The sequence below is a fragment of the Aythya marila genome (assembly GCF_965140915.1).
Source record: "Aythya marila genome assembly, chromosome: 3".
In the NCBI taxonomy this organism is placed as follows: domain Eukaryota; kingdom Metazoa; phylum Chordata; class Aves; order Anseriformes; family Anatidae; genus Aythya; species Aythya marila.
The window spans coordinates 13,298,250-13,321,780 of record NC_139044.1 but is presented as its reverse complement, the minus strand read 5'-3'; the positions used below and the strand labels follow the sequence as shown (position 1 = coordinate 13,321,780).

At 41.2% G+C, this 23,531-nt stretch overlaps 1 protein-coding gene across 2 annotated transcripts in view; it reads left to right on the top strand.

The window, feature by feature from the left end:
• TTBK1 (tau tubulin kinase 1) overlaps positions 1-23,531 on the top strand; it is a 104,059-nt gene that overhangs the window by 20,476 nt on the left and 60,052 nt on the right. For both annotated transcript variants that reach the window (XM_082755774.1, XM_082755773.1), the window contains exons 3-6: positions 2,250-2,397; positions 12,671-12,744; positions 16,145-16,285; positions 17,371-17,475. In XM_082755774.1, the coding sequence (XP_082611900.1) occupies positions 2,250-2,397; positions 12,671-12,744; positions 16,145-16,285; positions 17,371-17,475 (468 nt within the window). The remainder of the gene's footprint in view (positions 1-2,249; positions 2,398-12,670; positions 12,745-16,144; positions 16,286-17,370; positions 17,476-23,531) is intronic.

Below are 23,531 nucleotides of genomic sequence, written 5' to 3'. Positions count from 1 at the left end.
AGGTTGGCAGTGCTGGTATGATGAATAGGACCATCTGGTGTGCTGGGAAAAGTGTGCCAGAGAATAATTTCTGTAAGAGATTGAGGAAAAAATACGAGGAAGGAGAGACAGCTTGAGAGCTCTCGGGCAGTGAGGTTGCATCCACTGACTGGAACGTGTGCATAAAATCAATTTTCTGATTCAGCAGAAACTCTAGTCTTGATCTCACATCATCTTGCATTTGTTGCTTTGTGGGCTTTCATCGGTCCTCAAGTTCTGTTGTTTTCCCAGGTGAGCAGTCTCAGTACCTGTACCTTTCTTCCTGAACCTGTTTCTCTGATGCACATTTTCTTCTGTTTCTTCTGAGGTAGCGGTCCTAGTCTGTCCTTATTTTTTCCAGGCTCCTAATCATTCTCTTAATCCTGAAATGAACCACTCTTAGCTCTGTGAGAGCCTCTAATAGCAAAGCGATCACATATTGCACATTGTACTTAACAAGACCTTGCTACAGATGCTTATAGTGGGCAATGATCCTAATTATGTGACTGTATTTATACTGTAATAGCTTTACATTTTGACAACTCTGTTGGACTTGGTAACTGTCCCTGTTAAGGGCAGTGAATGGAAAAGCATCTTTGTTTGGATCTCTGCTGGCTCAGGGATATTTCTTCTAAGATCAATTTCTTGAATTTACAACCTGACAAGATGTTTGTGTAGCCTGTGTTTCTTCTCTGATCCTGCTATGTTATGTTACATTTATTACTGGTGACTTTTGTTTTGTGTTGCTGTGCGTTTTCCCACTGAGACTTCTTTCATCTTCCTTCAAAGTCCTCCCAGGTCCCAGCTAAACTTTTTGCCTTCTGCAGCTTTTGCTGTCCCTTTCACATCTTCCTTCTCATTAATATGCCGGTGAACAGAAGATCCAATGAATCTGGAGATATTAGCTGTCATGTTGTTGCTATGCTGAATGTAGCATTGTTTTGATAGAAGGATTTTTAATAGCCAGCTCAGTATGAATTTCCAAGTAGAAGTAGGGCTGCACCGTAATAATTTATGAATAATATGTGATGACCTAGATATTGGGATGTTTACGGTGTGGATATGCCTGTGTAGCCAGTAGAGGAATGTTGTGAGGAAAAATAATAGGTAAAAAGAGAAGAGTGACTCTGGATAGCAACTCTCTAAGGGTTATCCAAAAATATCTTCAGAGACAATACTTAGGGTGTTAATGCTGGAAGTTCTACAAACTCTTGTCCCAGCTATCATGCAGAGTTGTTTTTCTTGACTTGGGAGCCAGAAAAGCAGATGGTTTAAGAAGAAAAAAAAAAAAAAAAAAACTGCCCTTGAGAGGCAGGGACCTTTGTTCAGCAAACTGGACAGATGCACAGGACAGGCCTTCTGTGATGCAGAAGACACCCAAATACCATTTAAACCTCGTCAAATATTGTGTAAGATGCATGTTTGAGCGTCTGGCTAATTTAAGCTTCTTTTCCTCTTCAAATGTTACTGCTGCTGTTGGAAACGAGCAGTCCTCAGGGCTTCCAGAGCAGTTGTGAACACCGTGAAAGCAGACTGCTGAAAGGAAGGGCTGCAGTTAGGTTCAGTGAATAAGTGCTAAGTGAATCAAATGAGCCCTGATCTAGCTCTGCTGTGAACTTGAAGTTGTTCCTGTGCAGCATAGCGTGCTTCAAACATTTAAGAGAATGAGAAATTAAAAAAAATATATATTCTCCTGGCATGGACATTAACACTTGCAGCACCTGAGGAGTCTGTCTTACATCCATGTGCATATCCCATGTGCATATCTGTACCTACATACATGTATCTTGTCAAATCTTAGCAGAAGGAGAATCAAGGGATCACTTCCCAGGAAAGACAGAGTTGCTCAGCGACCGGCGTGTGGAGGGAGAATGACAGTTTATATCTGCCACACTCTGGATAGTCTTTCTACTATCTCCTTAAGGGATCTTTCCTTTTGCTTTGGCAAGAACATTATTGACGTAATAGGCATTATCATTTGCTTTAGATATCTACGTCATCACTTGCTGGGCTTGTTTTTTGTTGTACAGCAAAGAATTTATACATAGCACAGTCAAGTGGGCAGCTGGACTTTTGCCTAACTGTGTAGTAAAGGGATTCAGGCACAGCACAGATTGGGAGCTGAATTTGTTCCTGCCTATGCATTAAAGAAGCTAGTGCCTGTCTCTGTGAGAGCCAATTTGATGTCATCTCTCTTGTGCACTGTACCAAACCTCCTTGTTCTCTTCTAGTTGAAGAAGATTGGTGGCGGTGGCTTTGGGGAGATTTACGAGGCAATGGATCTGCTGACCCGGGAGAATGTGGCCTTGAAGGTGGAATCAGCCCAGCAGCCCAAGCAAGTTCTCAAGATGGAAGTGGCTGTCCTGAAGAAGCTGCAAGGTAAGGCAGAAGGCTCTTTGAACTCTGAAGGGGTGAAGGTCACCGAGCATGTTAACAATTAGAAACCAAAGTTGCAAATGCTTTTTATACCTTTCTCTTCAGCTTGCATCTACATGCAATGTTACGTTAAATGATTCAGCTCAAAAAGTTACTACATTCTGCACAGTGTCAAGTGAGTTCCAACTACAGGGGCTATTTTTGTTTGCCAGGCTATAACATCAAGGAGACTTACACTGAGCTATTGGTACACTGGTCTATTCTGTCTAGTGATAATGATTAGATGATAAGGAACAGAGCAAGTGATGTCTGACTAAGAAATAAGGTTACCTGATTACCTCCCAAAGGGCGAGGGCAGTGGTTGTGACAAAGCACTGTGAGCACGAAGGACTCTCCATGTAAATTGGTTGAATAGTAGATGAGCACAAGAAGTGCAACAGTTCTTTCTGGTTGAAGGAGCAGTAAGGGGGCTCCTACTAAAAACTGACAGCCATAGGAGGATTGAGAAAAGGAATTTCCAAATCTGCCTTTGAGGAGTTGAGAACTGCTCTTTGCAAAAGTGCATTGTGCACTGATTTCCTTGTGAAGGCAAGGGCGGCTATTGGCAGGTACAGTTTGCATGTTCTAGTAGAATATGCCTTTAGAAGGGATGTTCTCTTTTGCAGGGTTCCCATCTGAGCTGGGAAAACACCTTTTCATGAGGCAGTGAGTAATATACTTGTCACCAAGGCTCATATTTCAGAGATAGTGTTGTGGCCCTGTGTCCATACCTGTATCTCTGCCCTTGCACAAAATCTCCAGAGATGGTTGAATTAGAGGGTTGTAGGTCTTTTGAAATGGGGTTAATGGCTGTGTCACATTGACCTTAGGGAAAGGTCAATGAATTATTTTGGAAAGTCAAATAGTTTTCCACAGTTCAGCTCTTCTAGGAGGAGGACTGATAAAGCCTTTTTGGAATAGGCTGTATTATAATAGATGCATCTGTGCTTGGTAAATGGAATCAAAGCAAAGGAGAAATCAATTCATATCATCAAGAGAAAACTTGCTGTTCATCTCTAAAAGGCCGGGTACACAGAGGCTGTCTTAGAACAGCAGAGCAGGTGGCTGAAGTCTCAAAGCACTGCTCACTGTGATGAGGGGTGTGACTGTAGAACAGCAGATTATTAGAACACCAAGAGAAGATGCTATCGTGCTGGCTTGTGTCAATACACGCTATATCCAGAGCAGGGAATGCTTGAAAAGCATGACCTGAAGTCACCATATCAGAGCTAGCATCAGAGAATATTCAGGGAGTTAACTAATTAATGCTCATACTTTTCCATCAGTGTTTATTGTTGAAAATATAAATGCTTGAAAAGCAGCCAAAGTTGTACACAGGATGAGCCTGGGAATTTAGAGGTGTGGGGCAGGGTGGGAGGAGAAAATTGGCAAAGCAGTTAGCAAATGCAAGGGGACTGAAATGACAGAAGCAGCTCAATTGGCTATGCATCAGCTATCCAGCATTTAAGAATTACAAATTACTTCAGCCATGTTTGTACAAATCAAGCTGCTCTGTGAAGAGTTTAGCTTTTTTTGGTTCAAGGTTAATCCCCAAATGCTTTACTAAAATAAATTATAAAGTTAAAATAAGAAATAAGGTTGAGAGAGTTGGGAATCACGTATTGTGTATGTTTTCACAGTGAGCTGTTAGGGAAAGGTGAGAAACGTTTCAGAAAAGGAGAGACTGACTTTTGCCGAACATTTGGTAGAAGGGGGTAGGTTAGTGGCATTACCATAGATTATAGAGTGAGTTCACGTTTTTCCAGGTAAAAAGCAAGGGATCGTTGTTGTGTAAAATGCTTCTGTACTTTTCTGGTAGGATTGAGCATTGCAGTCCCTCTTAAGTAGTACAGCTTTAATGTTGGTGTGATACCTAAATAAAACAACAAAGGACTAATGAGCTGCTGCTTTTTTTCAGAGCTTGTGATCATGGTCTTGCAAGCTGTTAGAGCTTTACAGAGTTTGAGCTGGCCATTAACCCATACTGCAGACGAACTTCAAGACTCCCTGCTAGAGAGTCTGTGTACTTTCTAATGAACGCTGTGGTGTGTGGTGGTGCGTGCTGTTGTTTGTTTGTTTTTGTTTTTTTTCTGTGAGGGTGGTCAAATGCTGGCACAAATTGCCTATAAATGTTGTGGAGCCTGTGTCCTTGGAGATACTCAAAACCCATCTGGATGCAATCACAGACAGCCTGCTCTAGCTGACCCTGCCTAAGCATTGGGGTTGGACTAGATGACCTCCAGAGGTCCCTTCCAACCCAAATGATTCTGTGACACATGTGCTTGGCTGTGAGAGATCACTGCCACTTCAGTATCTCTTGGCAGCCTTGTAGAGCCATTCTGTTCTGATCTTAACTGATTTGATATTTCTAGCTGTATAAGGCCTTTTCTTTATCTGTTTAGATGTAATGTTTTTGCCAAAGGCAAAGTTCTTGCTGGCTTGTTACTTGCAAGGATCCTGGGTCACCTTCTGGCCCGCTTCTCAAGTCTTTATGTTGTGTTGGGACTGGGAAGTACCAGCAACAGTCTCCTTCTAGGCTTTGGGTGAAACAAGATTGAAAAGTTACCTGAATTCTCACCACATGGTGATATTCAGGCAACTATAAATCGTTGTGGAATCAGTGGCCACACGATTATGACCTTTGACATCTCATGTACTTGGGATGGCACTGCATGTATTATGGAGGTAGAGTCCTTTGCTGTTAAGTACTGAAAGGCTGCAATGAGGTCTTCCTGGAGCCTTCTCTTCTTCAGGCTGAACTTCCACGTGAACACAGCTTCTCTGTTAGAGGAATGCTATTTTAGTGCCAAGCTCTTATTTTATTACTTTAATCATTATTGTAGAGTTTTCCTCACTTGAGATAATCTTGCGTGATAGTACCACTTGCACATGGTTTTAACCTCAGTTTGTATTTTATCTATATTGCAGTCAAGCATTTTGAAACCAAGTCTAAGCTGCATTATCAAAATACTTCTTGCAGATAAAACTTGCCTCCAGCAGGGAAGGTTGCTGGTTTAGTTAGAGCTGCATTACATTTTGCTGTGTAGACAAGGCTTTAGATAACTTTTGTTAAAAAGTGAATGGAAATAAGATCTGTATGGCTAAGTGAATTTGCACCTTGCTTATCCAGGGAGCAAGAGGCTTTGCAGGGCTGTCAGTGTCTACATTAGTAAGCATGAAAGCTATGTCTGCGTTAGTAAGCAGTACAATATGATCAGATCAGTAGATTGTAGCAGGTGCTGAGGGCCTCTACATCTTCACTGTATTTGGCTTTGGGATTTTACACTATAAACTGTGTGTGGTGTGAGGATTTTGCTTTGGGTTAACTTTAATCCAGTCCCTTGGTCTGAGTAACTCTCTTTCTCCACAACATGGAAGTGGTTTGATGCTGTCTGAGGGACAAGTTGTTGGTGTGGACTCTGCCTCCTTTAGGATTTGGGAAATATTTATGTGCATCTGGAGTGGATCTTCTGTGTCTATTTGCTCAGAAAAAGATTACATTAACCCAAACTCACTGTGTGAACAGCACTGACGTGGCAATTGTGTATATATGAGGCAGTATGGGAGCTTGCTTTAAGACCTCCTTACTGTTACAAATAAGGAGTCTGAGTCCTGTTCTTCAGAATTGTAGAGGAAAAAAAAAAAAAAAGACGGTATTTTGTCATTTACCACTTGGAAGGAAGAATCCTTTGACTTCTAGATGACGTTTTTCCATATCTTCAGTGCTTTTCTAACCCTTTGGAATGCAGACAGACGGACGCCTGCCTGCTCTTTCTGGGACTTTATTTCCCCACTGTGGAGTTTTGCTGTGGAGCAAAATTCAGCTGACAAAGGGACATCTGTGAAATACTGTCAGTGACTACTGACTCTGTCTCCCATCTCTGAAGTCTTTGGGGTTAACAGAATAAAGGGCTCTGTCAGAAGAGCGCTAGCACAGCTTTTGAGGTGCTTGGCCTGGGCTCTTTCGGTATCAGGGTGGATTTTCAACAGCAACCTCCGTCATAGAAATAGTAATCAGTATCCATTATTAAATTCAGTTGTTATTTTTTCCTGCTTTTGGCTGCTGCAGAGAGGCCTGTGGAAGCCATTTTATTGCACTTAATGCACCAGGCACTGTCTTCTGTAGATGCTAGATAGGGACTGTGTGAGGCCCAGCAGTAGATGCTTTAAATTCAGATGTGTTCCTCGTGTCCTTACCCACTTCTTGATATGCCTTTCTGGAAGCACTCTGTGGGCTTGTAAGACTGGAATGGTACAAAAGGATCTCTCACAAGGCATGTGCTTCGGATGCCTCCTGATCTGCAGGTCCCCAAAATATGGATGTGGCCACAACATTCACTTTTCTTTGATAAAATTGTTCTTGGAGCAGCCTAACAGAGTGGCTAGATGGTTAATTAAATTGGCCATACCGTTCTGGTGCTGAGCAATTTCTGTTAATCTACCACAGTTATTTTTTTCCTGGTATGAGGCTGTGGGGTCCTGCGTACTTGCCTTTGACCTCACTCGACAGCCAGATATTCCTGAGCACTGCTTAGTGTGATGTTTTCTTTGTAAATGCCTTCTTTTCAGTGTAACCAATCTCATTGCGTAGGACTCTGATTAATTTTATTCTGCAGTGCAGAGATCTTCTGCATATTGAGTAGTTGTGCAAGATGCAGCCTGGTCACAGGCATTGTAGTTTTGAGTGCCTGGTTTTATTACAGCGCATAGTGAAGCAGTTCTGTGTTGCTTGTTCACCATTTACTGCTAGGGGTTGGACAGGTAAGGATTTACCAATAAAAGAAGGGAAGAAAAGGGATCTTGCTTGTTTTTTTCTTGTTGCCAGACCTAGTCTTTTCTTTTTGCATTTGTGACTTGTTAAGGTGGTATCTTAACTCCCAGCAATTCAGTTTCTGTTACTTTCGTTACCACTTTTTATGTTTCTATAGCATTTTGTTAGGCTGATGTAACCAAGCTGTCTGTGAAGACAGGAAAGCAGGGTAAGTTACTCTTGTCAGGTGTTGGGCTAACACAGGGAGGCAGATTCAGACACCTGAAGTAGCTGTAGCCTCTGTGCCTGGCACTGTATTTTGCCATGTGAAAGGTTCCTGTGGGTGTTTGAATGCACGGGCATTTGGTCACCATGGCCTCACAAGACTGGGGAGGGACATGGGATGGATGAAAGGGGTTTAAAATACACTTTTTGAGGCTGCGCTAAATTCTTGCTCTTTCACTTTTCACTTTTCTGCCTTGCCCTGTGTGGAATATATTAGTGGTTGGTCATCCTGAAGCTTTTAGTGGTCTTGGGACACAAGCAGATGAAATGATGCCATGCAAAGTCAGTCAATTTTACGTTTTGCTTTTGGATTAGAAGGTGGTGACCAGCCTTTTGTTTTTATGTGTGTTCATTAGTTCATTAATTTATTACAGAAGCAATAGTAAGGCTAACCCAGTTAATGAAATCATAGTTGATTACTATCGGATAATGTAGTTATTTAAATTGGACTTCCAGCATTGAATTTGTTTTCTTTTATGTTCAGAACTCCTTGTTTCCAGTCAAGTTGACAAGTCCCTGAAGTCAGCTAGTTTGTCTGGCCAGAGAGGAGACTCGCAAACTGCGGGGGAAAGAAAACTGTGATCTAGTCAACTTTGTTAAGCTTCAGATGGTATTTCCAATGAAAGTTAGAAGATGGTGAACATAACTCTCATATTGTTTCAAGATGGATCCTCCATTTCTTTAGAATATTGGTACAGAAGTGACATCAGCTACCCCCAAAATACAAAATCTGTGCTAAACTGATAAACCTGACAACGATGCTGACAAGTGAATAAAAATAGAGAATATGTATAAAATGTATATTATAGTTATAAAGCATGAACATGAGAAATAGCTGCATGAGGTTTCCATAGTCCAGTGAATGCAGTTGTATAGCTAGGTGTCTGCATCTGTGCATGTACTAGCAGCAAATTATGTCAAGTAACTACTTGGACTTTTCCTATGCAGTTTATCTTGAAGTTGAGCTGCTCACTGGCTGTGCCATGCTGGTTATTTCTAGCCCATGATATACCATTGTTTTAATACTCATATTGCCTGAATAAAAAAAGAAACTTGACTGATGATTCTGAAGTTAAACTGAGTTTGTGACTAGACCGGTCAGACATTGCTGCTGATGCCAGAGACAGATCTTAAAGAAAAAAAAAGAGTATTTGCCACAGAACCAGAGGATAATTTAGGCTGGCAGGGGAACCTCTGGAGGTATCTAGTACAACCTCTTGCTCAAAGCACGGGCACGTAAATCCAGTTGCTCTAGGCTTTTTCCAATAAATTTTTCAATTATCTCTAAAGATAAAGAGCTCACAGCCTCTCTGGGCCCATGTTCCAGGGTTTGAACACCTTAACTGTGAAAAAGAAATTTCCTTGTACCTGATGAGAATTTCCTGCCTCGCAGCTTGTTGAACACCAGAAAAGACAGGCTTCATCTTTGCAGCTTCTTGTGAGGTGTCTCTGACCAGATACCTCTGATATCTTCCATCTGCTACCTTCTTACAGCTGAACAAACCCAGTTCTTTGATGTTTTCTTTGAATGTCATGTTTTCCGTTACCCACAAGCATCTTGGTGGATTTATGTTAGCTTTGGTCTTGTGCTGCAGAAGATACGCTGGAATGCATAAGGGTAAGAGTTATGAGAGTAAAAGTAATTGCTGTGAGACTTATGGAATTTTATATAGTGAAAGGTTCCTAGATGCTTTTGGTGGACTGTTAGCAATGAGACAGCTCGTCTATGGAGATGCATCACAAAATAATTTTAGCATACATTTTAAAGATTAAATCTTGAAACCCTGTTACAAGGAAAGATTGGTTATTTGTTCTTGTGCAGGTAAAAATACAGGAAATATGGCGTCTGTTACAAAAAAAAAAAAAAAAAGCTTCAAGTTGCAACAGCAATGTCACATATTTCTTTCTTACTATTTATTTTATTGGTTTCATTGTTGTCTTGAAAATACATTAGGAATATTTAAAAACTCGAAGGTGTAGATCAGAAGGAATACTGCTTACCAGTACTTTGAAACTGATCTGTGTAGAAAAATATACTCAAAAAAAGATTGCCATTTAATTTTTTCAGAGCTGTGTAATGAAGGTTTTTAATGTAATGGACTTTTTAAAGTATTAAACTGCTTTTTTTTTTAATTGTATCTCTACAAGATGATGAATATATATCCTATGGTAGAAGGGCTTTCCAGTTTGTGGTTTTAGTTTTATACATTAGGACATGGTTATTGAGTATAATTTGAGTTCCTTCAGAACAGGGATCATAAAGACCATTTCAGTAACTGAAATATTTTTGTTTCTTACGCAGTAGTCTATGGGTGACTTTTAATGTTCATTTTAATTTAAAAGTAGTAGTAGGAAAAAATATATTTTTCTGTGGGTGAACATTAAAGTACTGCATTCTCTAAATGCCTAGAGAAATAAATATGTGTGAAACAAAATAAAACACATGTTCTTTCAAACTTTTTTCAGGTTTGTGTTTGTTAACATTGAGCTGACTTATTCCTCCAGCCTATGTTAGCTTTTTAGTTAAAGGGATAAAACTATTCATAATCTCTTACTCTGTTTCTTTACCTTATGGTAAGGTATATGCTTTGTTTTAGTAATAAATACCGAAATGCACAAAGTGTAGCTTGTGATCTTCTGTAATACCAGAATGGCTGTTCAGTGGAACAAATGATCTTCATGCTTGTGGAGGGCATGTGTGAGGAAAGAGGGCTGTTTCCTTCTGCCTTAAAGGAAAGTATGACAGTCCCATCATCTTGACTGCACAGTAGGTTATTAACATGATTATTTTTGTGCTACATAATTTTGATCAGCTGCAGGACTGATCTGCAGGAATCCCAAAGTCACGCCTGACTCTCATCCTCCATCTGCTACTTCAGCATGGCATGAACCCCTCCAAGAGAGCAAACAATTGTATACCGATGCCTCCTTTAGTTGAAAAATGAGTAAAAGCCTCAGATACCCAAAGGGGCTGATGCTGCAAGGATTTATCCCATCTATGTGACCAGCTGGCTATATACATACACCACTGCTAAATGTGGCTTGGTTTCTCTACACTCTTATGCTCCTTTTGTTTCATGTAGGAATTGAATTGGCATGGTCTCTTTCCCTTTCCCTTTCCCTTTCCCTTTCCCTTTCCCTTTCCCTTTCCCTTTCCCTTTCCCTTTCCCTTTCCCTTTCCCTTTCCCTTTCCCTTTCCCTTTCCTTCTCTGAGAACTAACAGATCGGGTAGGAGCCCATTTTAGGCTCGAAAAGAGGATTCAGAGTAAAATCAGTTTGGAGATACAGGTCATCAAGACCTGTCAGTTTTATTAACCTTAGTGCAGATAAGGTTATCATTTATTTTTCAAAAAATATAAAAAGCTGAAATGTGTTATCAGATAATCAGTTACAAATTCTATTATTTTTTCTTCCTGTAAAATTTGGTGATCCAGAAAACAACGTTATGGAGTGAACTGATTTAAAAAAAAATTAAAAAAAAAGTTCTTGGGAACATAGCTGAAATCTGAAGTGGCCATACTGTCAGCAGGGATGCATCTTAAATCACAGTCAAGTGTATCAAACAGTAGCACCCCTATTCCTTTGAAACAAATGGTTTGAGATTCTCCCTGTCAGAGGATTGTTTTTTGACATTCTTGTCTAGTTTTAGAGCAAGGAAAAGCACACGGTATACTTGCTGGGAGTGCTTTACAATCACTTAAAACAATAAAAGCAAGTAAAAACTTGAGTCATTTACCCTTTCTAGCACACAGCAGCTCTCATTGCCAGTAAAAACAGTCATTGTTTTGTCTGTTGCCTCAATATCCATTTCCTGGTGCTCTGCAAGGCTAAACAAACAGAGTGGGACTTGGGGTTTGTAAGAGCATCAAACTATTCCGTGTAAGTCTGTATGGGTTTGAGAGTCAGCTCTGGAGTGAGCATGAGCCTGTGCTGGCCTGTCCACAGACCTGCATAGGTTGTGTTAGCCAGAGGACATGGGTATTGCAAGCTCCCAAAGAAACCTGCTGGTTCTTTCGGGAGCTACTCAGATGTGTTGACTTTGCAGCCAGGAATCTGGCTTGGAGGCTGCCTTCACGTCTGCAGGCAGTGTCTCCATCCGTATAAGGACCAGCGGCAGGACATCATGGGGACAGCTGAGGCTTGTTGGCTCTTCGATCCTGATAACACCTGGGCCAGAGCATGCACTGCATCCACTGTTTCAAAGAGTTTCTCTTAGAAAAAGCGGCTTCAGCCTGTAGGGATCAGTAGGTCAAAGTCAACACTAAATTTGCAATGAATGTATTGATGGCAGGAAACCAGTGGCAGCCAGTACTCATGGGCACACCTAGGCATAGTATGTGAGAAAAAAGAACAAGGCAGAGCTCAGAGGCTGCCCTGATAAGAAACCTTTCCTCATCTGAATATCTTTTCCTAACCATACCCTCCTGCTTAGCTAGCCGGCTACAGGTAGAGCTGGGGTTGGGGTATTGGCTTGTCTGTTTTAAGCCTGTTCTCCAGGGATAAGAAGGAGAAGGAGAAGGCCTCTGTTCCTGCAGAGTGGTTGCCAGCAGCAGTGTTCTCTCCTTGTGGTAGGTGAGAAGGCGTGGGTGCTCTGCTCTGGGATGCTGCTGGGCCCTGTAGGAGCAGGCCCCTGATGCTCCTACTGAAATGGGTGGACTCTGTGTGCATTGTTTTGGTCAAAGCTCCGGTTCTCTGGGTTGAGAGATGCTTGTTTGCTTCCTGCTGCCCTCCAGTTCCCTATTCTGTCACGTCTTGGTGTCCTACGCGGTTTTTGGTGCCACCGGCCTATGAGAGCAATAGCAAGGTCCCAAGGGCATTACAGGCAGTGCAGTAAAATAAAAAAGCTCTGGTATAAAAACTAATTAAAATTGCCACTGCTCAAGCGCTACAGAAGTACAGGGCAAAGCTATGCAATGACATTCACCCTCTTCCCTGCTTAGAAACCTCATCAGGAGCCAAGTGTTTGGTATTGTGGTATGCTGCAACCAGAATCAGTTTTCAGAATCAGTTTTGTTATTGAATGTCAATTGCTGTTTTGAAGTGTGGGGCTGGGAAGTAAAAACAAAATTAATCTGTTCTGCAGAACTCCCTGCCTGATGCCACTTATGGTTACCAGCCCTTTTTAGAAACCGTTTTTCTACAAGTTGTGATCACAGGGTCGTTGTCTTATGTTCCGTTCTGTGTGTTTCTGTTTCTTTGCAGGGAAGGATCATGTTTGCAGATTTATTGGCTGTGGAAGGAATGAAAAATTTAATTATGTGGTCATGCAACTTCAGGTGAGTTCTGTGCTTCTTCTGTCTTTCCCCCATCCCATAGAGGTGGCATCACAGGGAAGGTTTTACAGTGAAGGAATAAGGCCAAGCACCGGTGCAGAGACTATGCTGAACATAGGAAGTGGGTGGAATGGAAGACAGTGAGAAGGGGTGGTGTTGCTGTGATATCCCTTGGGGTACCTCCAGTTGTCAAGACGTGCTAAGATATTTCATAGCTCCACTTTTCTGTTTAAAATGTCTCTGACAAATTTCTAGGGAAAGCACTCAATCTAGAATGCTTGCTGGAGCTACCCACAACATCTTGCAGCAGTGGCAGCTGTTTGAACTATCGCCTGCTGAGCTGTGATAGAGCATTTAAAATGTGTCTTGCATCAGGGCTCAAGTGTGATCGGGGCCACTGGTATCATACCAGCAGCAGTCTTCTCTGTGAACGAGAATGATCTCTGGCTCCATCTCTACCAAGCTCAGCAGTAGCATGGTGTCTGCTGTGGAAGGTTTTTTTCTCCTGTTTGTGCACCGCAGATACTAAGTCAACCAGGGTAAACATTTGGATAGCTGGCATATGGTCACCATACTTCTAGACAGCCAGTTACTCCTGTTGGAGGTAGCCAGATGAAGGGTTGTATGGGTCTGTCTACAGAACACCAAGAGCTGCAGGGTTGAGCATGAGACTTTACCAAGTAAACGCACGTAGTTAGGTCTTCACAGCCCGAATGTGGTGGTAACGTCACAAAAGCAGATTATTATTTTTTTTCCATGAAAGAAGCTTTTGTTTTCAGTATTACAGTCATAGGAGAAAGAGCTGGAGGGGAGCAAGTGGAAGATACACCTGAATCAAAAACACATGCAAGAAAGGCCTTTAAGGGAGGAAGGAGATTCCCATCTCAAGGGGAATACTTTGAAATTAAAACTATTTTTTTCTGACATAATTGTTTTGGAAACTAGCCTGTCTCATCACCTGTCAGAGGAGTTGAAAGGGAACTTGTCCTAACTCCCTTGTAGCTTGTATGATCAGGGCTTTGCTATACAAACCACTGTATGATTACACCATACAAGCCCACCCTTCTCCTGAAGAGCTTACAGCCCATGTTGTGTTTCTTTTTGTATAATCTGGGTGACAGTACATGCTGAAGTGAGAAGGATGAATTAGTAAGCAACAAGAAGTAAGCTGCTGCATAAACTGGAAGGTTATTTTTAATTAAATGCTGAATGAGGTAAAATAGACATCAGCAGACTCCAGTGCTTCTTTAAAATATGCTTCTCACTTTTTTGAAGTGCTTGGCTTTGCCTTTTATGCAGTGTTGGCATCCCAACTGCTGATGTTATGGACAGAACAAAACCTTTTGCTCTCTAACCAACCCTGACCGTGGCTGCAGTGTGAGTGTGAATATGATTCTTGACAAGGCTAATCTGGAGCTCATTGTATGACAAGACTTCTAACCCCAACCCTGCCCTTAACAAGCCTGTTGAAGATGACTATTCCTTGGGGGAAAAATTCTTTGCACAGAATCTCTTATTTTCTAGTCTGTTCTGGACTATGTAGCTGAGCGTGTGGAGTCAGCAAAGATAAAATGTATTTCATTATTTGTTAATGAAGGCTTTGCTGCTTAAAGCAGAGCTCGTTTTGCACCATCACTCTTCAGGCTAAAATTCCCCTTCAACTTCAAGGTCTGCCACCACGTGGTTTATCATGCATCCTTCTGGCTGTAGTGTACTGCAATTACCCCTTTCTCTTTGCTCACACGGACTGAAGCTTCCAGTCTAAGCCATGCAACTCATTGCATCTGCTCCGTTTCTCAGCCTGCCTGGTTGTATTTATTTGGAAAATAATCTCCAGTCTTTTCCTGAGGGCAATATTGGATGATCACAGCTTTCACATGACTAGAGAGCAGGTATCTGAGACTGTTTTCCAAACCAGCTGGGGAAAATTGTGGAACATTTCAATGTACAGCTCTGAAAAAAATCTTACTGAAAAAAAATCAGTGTCCAAAGAACCACTTTACAGGGGAAAGAAATCTGCCATCAGTTTAGAAACTAGGATCTTTCGGGATAATGATGACAAATCTGTACTGCTTCTAGTAAAATGTCACAGAAATGTTAAAAAAAGAAAAAAAGATAAGACTAAGGAACAAACTTGGACCAGTTGCAGTTGCTTAGCTGAATCTGTATTAGCTGGTCTGTCAAGTGTAGCTTTCAAGGCACCAGATCCCTGGAGCAAGACGGGGGTGAAACCAATTTGAAAAGTTAGTCTTAGCTAAAGAGCCAGTTGCAGTTGGCTCCTAAACGTCTGTCCAAGTTATTTACTTGGCAATTGGAGATGGGTGAATGAATAGGTGGCATTTTACTGGTTTGGAGAACAGCCTGTGCTTTCTCATCAAATGTTTGGTATCTTTTATGTATGTTCTGCAGCGGACTTTGTTTGAATATGCCTGGACTTTTATTGTGGGCATATATGTCTCTGCAGAAGCAGAATCAACTGGTTTTATATTATTGGGATAATCAATGTGTCTGCATAACTTATTCTTGATGCACACAATCTGAAACAGTGTACTTTTATTCCCAATGGTTTTGATCAGTTGATAACCTGCATTAGTTCTGTGGATTAGAGGGGTAGTCTGTCATAGAAGATACTAATTTAAAAACCTTATTTCTCTTTACAAATCAAAAGAGGTATAAGCAAAACTGAGATGACAGGGATCAAAGAACACGTGATTCTAGTGTTAAGTCTGTCCCTTTTTTTTGTTGTTAAATTGTTTTTATTTTCATGCTGTACTGCTAGATTTTTTTTCCAGAAATTTAATTGATTGGAAGTAAATTGGAAATTAATTGGAAGTAAATTTTTTTGAAAAAGTATTTTTAAAGTCAGTGGAAAAAATCGTCCTTTCCTGATAGACAGCTTTCCCCACTGCAGCATTGCCACGACAATGGTGACTTGAACTTGAGCCAGACAGTTGTGTGCTGGGGAATTTGTGATGAAACTGCTTCTATGAGCTGTAACAAATAGCTTCATGACCTGTTTATCATATTTGTCCTGCTCTAATCTTTACTTGTCTCAGCGAAAGGTCAAAGGTTGTTCTTAATTCAGCTTCTGTGTAGACTGGGTTTGACAGTAAGGAGGCGCTAGGCTTATACAATCAGAGGCACTGCTGCCCCTGCCTTGCCTATTTCCCAAATAATAGATCATCTGACTTCCCAGGATACCAGTTTAATATCCTCTTATCAGCAAATTCATCAGTTAAAAGTTAAAATGAAGCATTGGAAGACCATGTAGAAGAAATAAAGGAGGCATAGGTAAATATGTCCAATTAGCATTTCTGCTTTTGGGAGGATACATGTTAGATCTTGCAGCTGTGCAATTCTCTGCTTTATTATGGTAGTTTAAATATTGTATTGATTGTTTCAGGGCCGAAATCTTGCAGATCTCAGAAGAAGTCAGCCTCGAGGGACTTTCACGCTGAGCACAACACTGCGATTAGGCAAACAGATTCTGGAGTCAATAGAAGCCATTCACTCCGTGGGATTCCTGCATCGTGACATCAAGCCTGTACGTTGTTTTGGAAATTTGCCTTTTGGTGGTATGTCTGTTATACTTGAGTCAATAAAGACAGCCTGGTGGGTTGAACATGGACATATTTCAATGAGGGCATTTAGGCTTCCTTGCACTTTCCCTCTGTCTGACACACAGGCTATTTTCTATAAACATAAAATGGCAGTGTTATATCAGTGTTATTCCTTTAAGTGCATAGCAAACCAGTTTTTATTGGCAGAGACCAATCCATGGTGGATTAGTAGCTGTCAGTCATACTTCTCCCAGTGAGGATCATGAGGAAACAATCTGACTGAGCAATCATCTGAAGTCCAACCAATTACTACTATATAAAAGGAATTTAGAAAGGATGTCTTGTACTATGACCTATCACTTGAATAAATGCCATTTCATTAACTAAATAATCCTTTAAATCTCTTCTGAGCAACTGCCAATTGGAGCACAGTTTCCAGTGTTGGAAAACACAGTTGCAGTGTTGGTCATCTAGATGCCTAGGTGAGGCACAATGATTCCAAGTCTCTCTGCAGGAGCCATATTCTCTTTCTCATAACTCTTAACTGCTTGACCTGAACACCTCTTGCTACACTATTGCCATGACAGTCTTTCTTGTTCAATTCACTGTTTTTAAAATCAGCTGGTTTTGGTCAACCAGATTCATCTGAAAAGTTAGCTAACTTGTCACTAGTGAGGCTGGCCACAAATCCTTTTAGCAGCCATCCAGTATGGTAAAGGCCACAACTTCAAAATGGGAGTTAAATGAGAGCTGCTCAACTTCCTTGTTGTCAATTTATTTACTAAGAACCAAAAGCATTGTTTTTTTAGATGCCCAAATGTTCAGATAAATTTAAATTTCAGATAAATTTTAACTGCGAAGTGAACTTGCTGGTATGGCAGTGATTCTGCAGGTCATGGTGTTTAAGATGCACCATGAGGTGTTTCTGAAAATTCCTCTCATGTTTTCACCAGCAGTGTGTGAGGCTATATGACAACGTTTTGTCAACAAATGGTGGCTCTTAGCCAAGTTGCTGTTATCACACTTATTTTTTTATTCTTTTTTTTTTTTTTTTTTACTTTTTGTCTAGTCCAATTTTGCCATGGGCCGTTTACCTTCAACGTACAGGAAATGCTACATGTTAGACTTCGGTCTGGCCCGTCAGTATACCAACACCACTGGTGAAGTCAGGCCAGTAAGTAAATTTTAAGTAATTTCTTTGTTGCCAGTTCTGCTATTGCTTAGGCAAGGAAGAGGTTTTGTTATTCTGTTGTTTTTGTGGTTGTTATGCTTGGACATTATATTGGACTGCGTTTTCTGTAAGGCGAGAAGCAGCACTTGACTTTGAGCTGGTGATCAAAGGGATGCTTGCTATTGTCTCACAAGATGTGTGGCTTTTATTTATTGTTATTGTTTTTTCCTTCAGGTTAATTGTATTTTCCATGGACTTAGAATACTTACTGAGTGCATGCTGGCCAAGCAAAGAGAATGAACCCAATGCTGGCCACGTAACTTTTGTAGTATCTGAGGGCTCGTGTACTTCAGGTCTCTGAGAGCATGATCTGGGGAACAAGGTTGGTGGCTTCGTAAAGCCTCTTAAAACCAACAAGAGTTTAGAGGCTAGCACAACCTCTGAGGCTGAGCTTCCTGTGAACTGTAATGCTGTTAGCACCCTCGTCTGGTTCTGGTTTTGTGTCTATTGCCCACCAACTGGATTTCTTAGGGGCAGTATTTGTGTGCCTGCTTGAAGAGGAGGTAAGAACAGGGAGCACAACTTGTACTACCTGGCCTGTGTTTTATCTTCAGTCCTTTTACCAGCACCATATTATCTGGTGTCACTTCGTAAGGGTGCCGTAAGCTTCAGACACTCCAGGTATTCCAACAAGTTGCAGTCAGAGCATTCCTAGACTTATTCTGGAATACAGCACAAGCTTGGAGGGATCAGACAATCTCTCTGTTTATCATCCTAGCCTTATACCTTTTGGTCCCCACAACTTCTCCATCTGTGAGATATTAGTTGTTCTAAAAACTGTTGACAATGTGAGAGCTAAATTCAAAGACTCATTAATGCAGGATACATTTAGGGAGTGGGAAGAAAGAAAAGATCAGTGAGCAAGTTCTGTGTCTTGAGCAGATGAACATAGGTGGGGATTTTTCTTTTATTTTTTTCATATTTTTATAAGCTTGTTCAAGGTGTGGGAGGGTCATATATGGTGAAGTCCCATAGACCTGCTCTCCTATGCCATACTTCAGGTGATGTGTGCTTGTTTTTAAGCAAAAATAAAACAATAAAAATAAACATTTACTTCAGTTCCTTTTATCATTATACCTTAGTCACCAGGCTGTTTGATTCCTTTGTGTCCCTGCTGCCCAGCACCACTATTGAGTTCTAACTGGACTCAGATTTGCCTAGAGAAGCATGGTGAGATTGCTACCCAGATAATGCACAGGGGATTGGGAAGGAGATGGGGTGAATGGGAGTATGAAAGGAAATGGAATTAGATTTTCTCTTCCCTGCCCCCACACTGCACTCTCCCTAGTTGTGCTTCTGTGTGCTCCTTAATCTGATTTAGACTTAAAGTGCTCTCTAGAGTAACTGGTCTGTAGTAGGTGGGGAGGGTTAGGCTGCAGATGCCCAAAGTGATGTTAACCATCAGCCCTGAGCAATAATATCGAGGAGGTGAAGCACTTACCCTTGCAGCAGCTTCACGCTGGCAGAAAAAGTAGAAAACTCTGCTCTAGAACACATTGTTGCAGAGCCACTCTGAAGCTGTGCCTGGAAGAAATCCCAAATGCTGAATAAAGACACGAGAGATTTTCATATATTTTAAAACTTTTCTTTTGTTTCTCTCTCTTTTTTTTTTTTTTTTTTTTAATTAAGAGCTCAATCTTTCATTTCACCAGGGAGATTATTTCAAGCCAGTAACGTAGATTCCTCTTTCATCATTCTCTTTCAGTTCTTTTATATGTGAGGAGTAAAATTCCCAGATACGTAATACAATCATCCCGTATGCATCTTTTCATCATTTGGTTCTGAGGCACAATATAAAATATATGTAGGAGAAGGAGGTCACTCTCTTTTTCTGGATGCATTTTTTTTGAATTTAACTTTCAGTCATGCTAATTTTTTAATAGACATTTTCTGCTCAGGTAGGTTCTGTGCACTTTCCTAGAGTTTCATGTATTACCTTACATTATGGAAAATACCATAAAAATACTTGCCATTTTTACATCCACCGAAATTCATAACCTCAGTCTTGCTTGTTAGCTATTCTGAAACACTGTGAATTACTTGCCAGTAATACAGATGGTGGACTTGGATTTTAGGATGTTGTGATGTGTTTTTTGTTTATTTGTTTGTTTTAAAAATCTTTGACATTCTTATTTTTGGCCAGTTTTCTGTATTGAAAACACCCTTGATTTTAAAAAAGGGAAAGGCCAGCAATTCCACTGAACAAAATACACTAGAGAGTTTATTGACACAATTTTTTTTTAATTTATTATTTTATGTCAATTCACTGATGTCAAACAGTATGGATATTTTTTTGTTTTTTTGATATCAAGAGACAAGGAGCCCCTTAGCAGGCAGATAGCATAGGCTGTTGTTGAAAATGTTTCCTTTTGATTTTTTGAGAGATTAGTTGAAACCCTGACCCTCTGATATACCTTACATGGGATGCTAATGCTAGCACAAATGCCACTTTTTGGAGGAAAGCTATTACACATATTTGCTTTTGTGGAAATGGTCTCACACTCCGATCACTTGTCTCTTGCCAGTTCTTGCAGGATATCCTGTACAGTAGTCTGCAGGAACTCACATGGCAGGATAGAGACAAAAGATGGTTGGAACCAGAAAGTATGTAAGGAAGCATCAGCAACGTTTTTTTCCTGCGTCAGCAAGTAGAAAAAATTAGTTGTTTTCAGGAGTCTCATTACTCGATATTTCTCTGAGAGTTGTAGAAATCACTGTTTGATGTTTACTCCTTTGGACAGGTAGAGCAGATGTGTATCAGCCATGTAGCCATTTGATGTCCAATGTGTGCTGAGAGCTTCTTACAGCTGGTCTGGAGTCTGTTACTTTGGCTGCCATCAGCATTTCCAGCATCTGTATCAGAGTCAACAGCCTGGTTAGCAGGAGGGACGCTGGCTATTATGATAATCAGGGCAGACTGCCAGTGCAAAAAGCTATTTTTTTCCAGAGGTTTTTGTTTCAAATGCTTGTAAGTGAGGACAGAAAAATGAAGGGAAAGAGAGGCAGCTTGACAAATTTTCCAGAGAAGATGCTGATTTCTTTACCATTTCTCCAAGCCCCCAGTACCCATGCTCTCCTGTTTGAAAGGTGACAAATACTGAAAACAGATCACAGCTCTTAACCAGTAAGGCATGTCTGACCTGAGATTTCCGATTTCTCAAGGGAGTGCTGACAGTGATAGCACACAAAATATTCCTGGTCCATTACCCTTAGTATGCAGCACCAAAAAAATATTTCTTACATATTTACTGAAAAATAACTTGGTCACAGGCAGCAGGATTTCTGGGACTGTGAAACTCCTGAGGTCCCTTTCCTAGGAAATGAATCTTAATTTTGTTCAAAGCTGTGAAGTTTCAATGGGAGAGATCACAAGATGCCTGCTTGTTTGTGGTACTTTGCCATCAGGTGAAAATGTAGAAATTCATGTAGCCGAGGAATTTCTGAACCTTAGACTTCCAAATTTGGTTGAATGAACTAATACTGGAGAAAAGAAACAGTGCTCCTGTTCATTCTTATCTTTTTTTTTTCTTTTTTTTTTTTGTGAATCTGTGCTTTAATTTCTTTATTTTCTGGTTCTGTTCAGTGCTCACCAGAAAACTGCTGGATTGCTTCACCCAGATGTATTGCCTCTCCAGGCAGAGAGCAGGGTTAGCCAAGCCCCCTACATGCACCAGTGCTTGCAAGCGTAAGGCTCCCTTCAGTTGTCTAAATGAGGCTTCATCTACTTTCTCTTCTTGATCAGTCAGTAGCAATCACCATTATGTTACTTGTGCTAGTTATTGCTCATCAGTTATCTATCAGCAGTGACCATCTCATCACCTGCTCCAAGGAGAGCTTTATGCAGACCGATCAGTAGTCGGTGTCTGTATACTCTAGGTCACCCCTGATAGTATTTCTGGTGCTCCCATGAGTGAGCAGCATGGGTTAATAGTCAGAAGGACACACAAACCGTGGCACTCTGTCCTTATCATGCCAAATCCAGGCTCTCAACAAGCCACAAAGTACCTGAGACATCAAGTCAGATGGGGCACACTTTTCCTGCAGGAAGGGGTCTTCAGTGACCACCACACATATTTGCTTCCTGGTGCGAACATTTTCATCAGGCTCAGATGGCTGTGAGGTCTCCTTGACAGGCCTTGTCACTCCTCACCTGCTCCCAGGTAACTCTCTTCTGCAATAGCAGACCTACGTGTGGTGCAGGAGCCTCCTGCTGCTGCCAGCTCCCATCTTCTTGGGAGTCCCCATTCATTTTTCCTTTGAACGTAGCTGCATGCTGTCACTTTTTCCTTGCATTGCAAGGGTTTGGGATCCTCACTTTCAGAGGCTCTGTGAAGACTCTTGGTCTCTTGTTCACCCTTCTGGATGCTGTGCAGTCTGCTCATCTCCTTCCCCACCTCACCAGAACTCCTGCATTTGACAACTCTGGACCTGCATCAAAGCATTTGTCTTACACATGAGGCCACTGCAGAGGCACCAGGTGGATGGACCAGGTTATCCTCATCTATATGCACGAGTGCTTCAGAGAACACTGTTTATGATCTTACTTTCCCCTAGAAAAACTGCACAGGCTTTTCCTAGTTGCATCCCAACTAGCCATATCCCTAATGATTTCATCATTTAGGAGAATTTCAAGCATTCATTCTGTTGTGTGGGCTGTGAAACTACATGGTACTTCTTACAAATTAGCACTGTACGTGCCAAAATGAGAGAGAATGCAAGGGGGACTGTATCTGCCCAACTACACGTACCCTATCTGTAGATATCCAGAAGCAACTTCTTTAGGGCTGGAGGCAGGATAGCAGATGAGATGTATAGAGCCAGTGAAGCAATTGTTATGGTCCATATGGAACAGAGTAAAGAATGCTACAAAACTTTAGTGCCTTTTTACAAAACCAGATGAGACAACAGAGTTAATAATGCATATGATACCACCCATCCAGTTTTAAAGAGGGTATTGCAGATCTAAACAGTATTCAGAAGAGAGTAATGACAAGCTCACTTGGAGAGGAATCAGAAAGATTGTAATTAGAACCTGGAAGAAGAAGAATAAAATAAATGTTATAACAGTCTGTAAAATACTATAAAGCCTTGAGAAGGGAGTAAGAGAGCCTCTGTTCTCTCTGGTTACATAGGAGCAAGATAGTCAGTGAAATAGGTGATAAACCTAAATAAATCCCAGTAAAGGGATGCATTTGTTCTTGAGGCATCACTTGCTGCCACACATAGTATGCACTGGATGAGTATGCGTGCAGGGCAGAAACTGGTCTAAATAGCAGCGATGACACGGTGTGTGCTGTGATAAAGAAAAGGACTGCACTGGAAAAAATGCCAAAGGTTGTTATAAAATACAGGGAGGAGGTTATAAAATGGCAGATGAAATTCAGAGTAGGTAAGTGTGAAAGGTGATGCTCGTGGTGTGTTTAGGAGGGAAACAGTTCCAATTCCCATATTGGTTAGTGGCCTCTGAGCTGACAAGTAGAGCTGATAAGTGAAACCTTGATGTTGTGGAATATCTATGTCTTCGTGAAGCTATGATACTTTAAATAGCAAAAGTCATCAGGAAAGGAATACAGGACAAAACGAAGGTCACTGTGGTGACACTTGATGAGATGGGGATGGCTTTTCAGAGTTTTCATATTGAACCTGAGAAAACTTCAGACCCTGGGACTAATCTGAGGTAGTCTGAGTATCTGCTGGCCTTGTTCTTGCAAAGAACATATCTTTGTATAGATCACAGGACGATGGTAGTAGCAGTTGCAGGTATTGGGCCATCTCTGCCACCTGTGAATTTGCTCTAGAGTGCTTTACTTCTTAGCCCCTTTACTCTGAGGCATTTATAGGGGCTTCACTTTGTGAGTGACTGTGAGAAAGCTAGCTCAGCGGCAGGAAAATGAGTAAATATAAAATCTGTTTAGAAACATTTAAAAAATAGAGATACGTGAAAGAACTGATGTTGCCTTCCATCCTGATGGTGTTCCTCCAGAACCTTTGCACCCCGT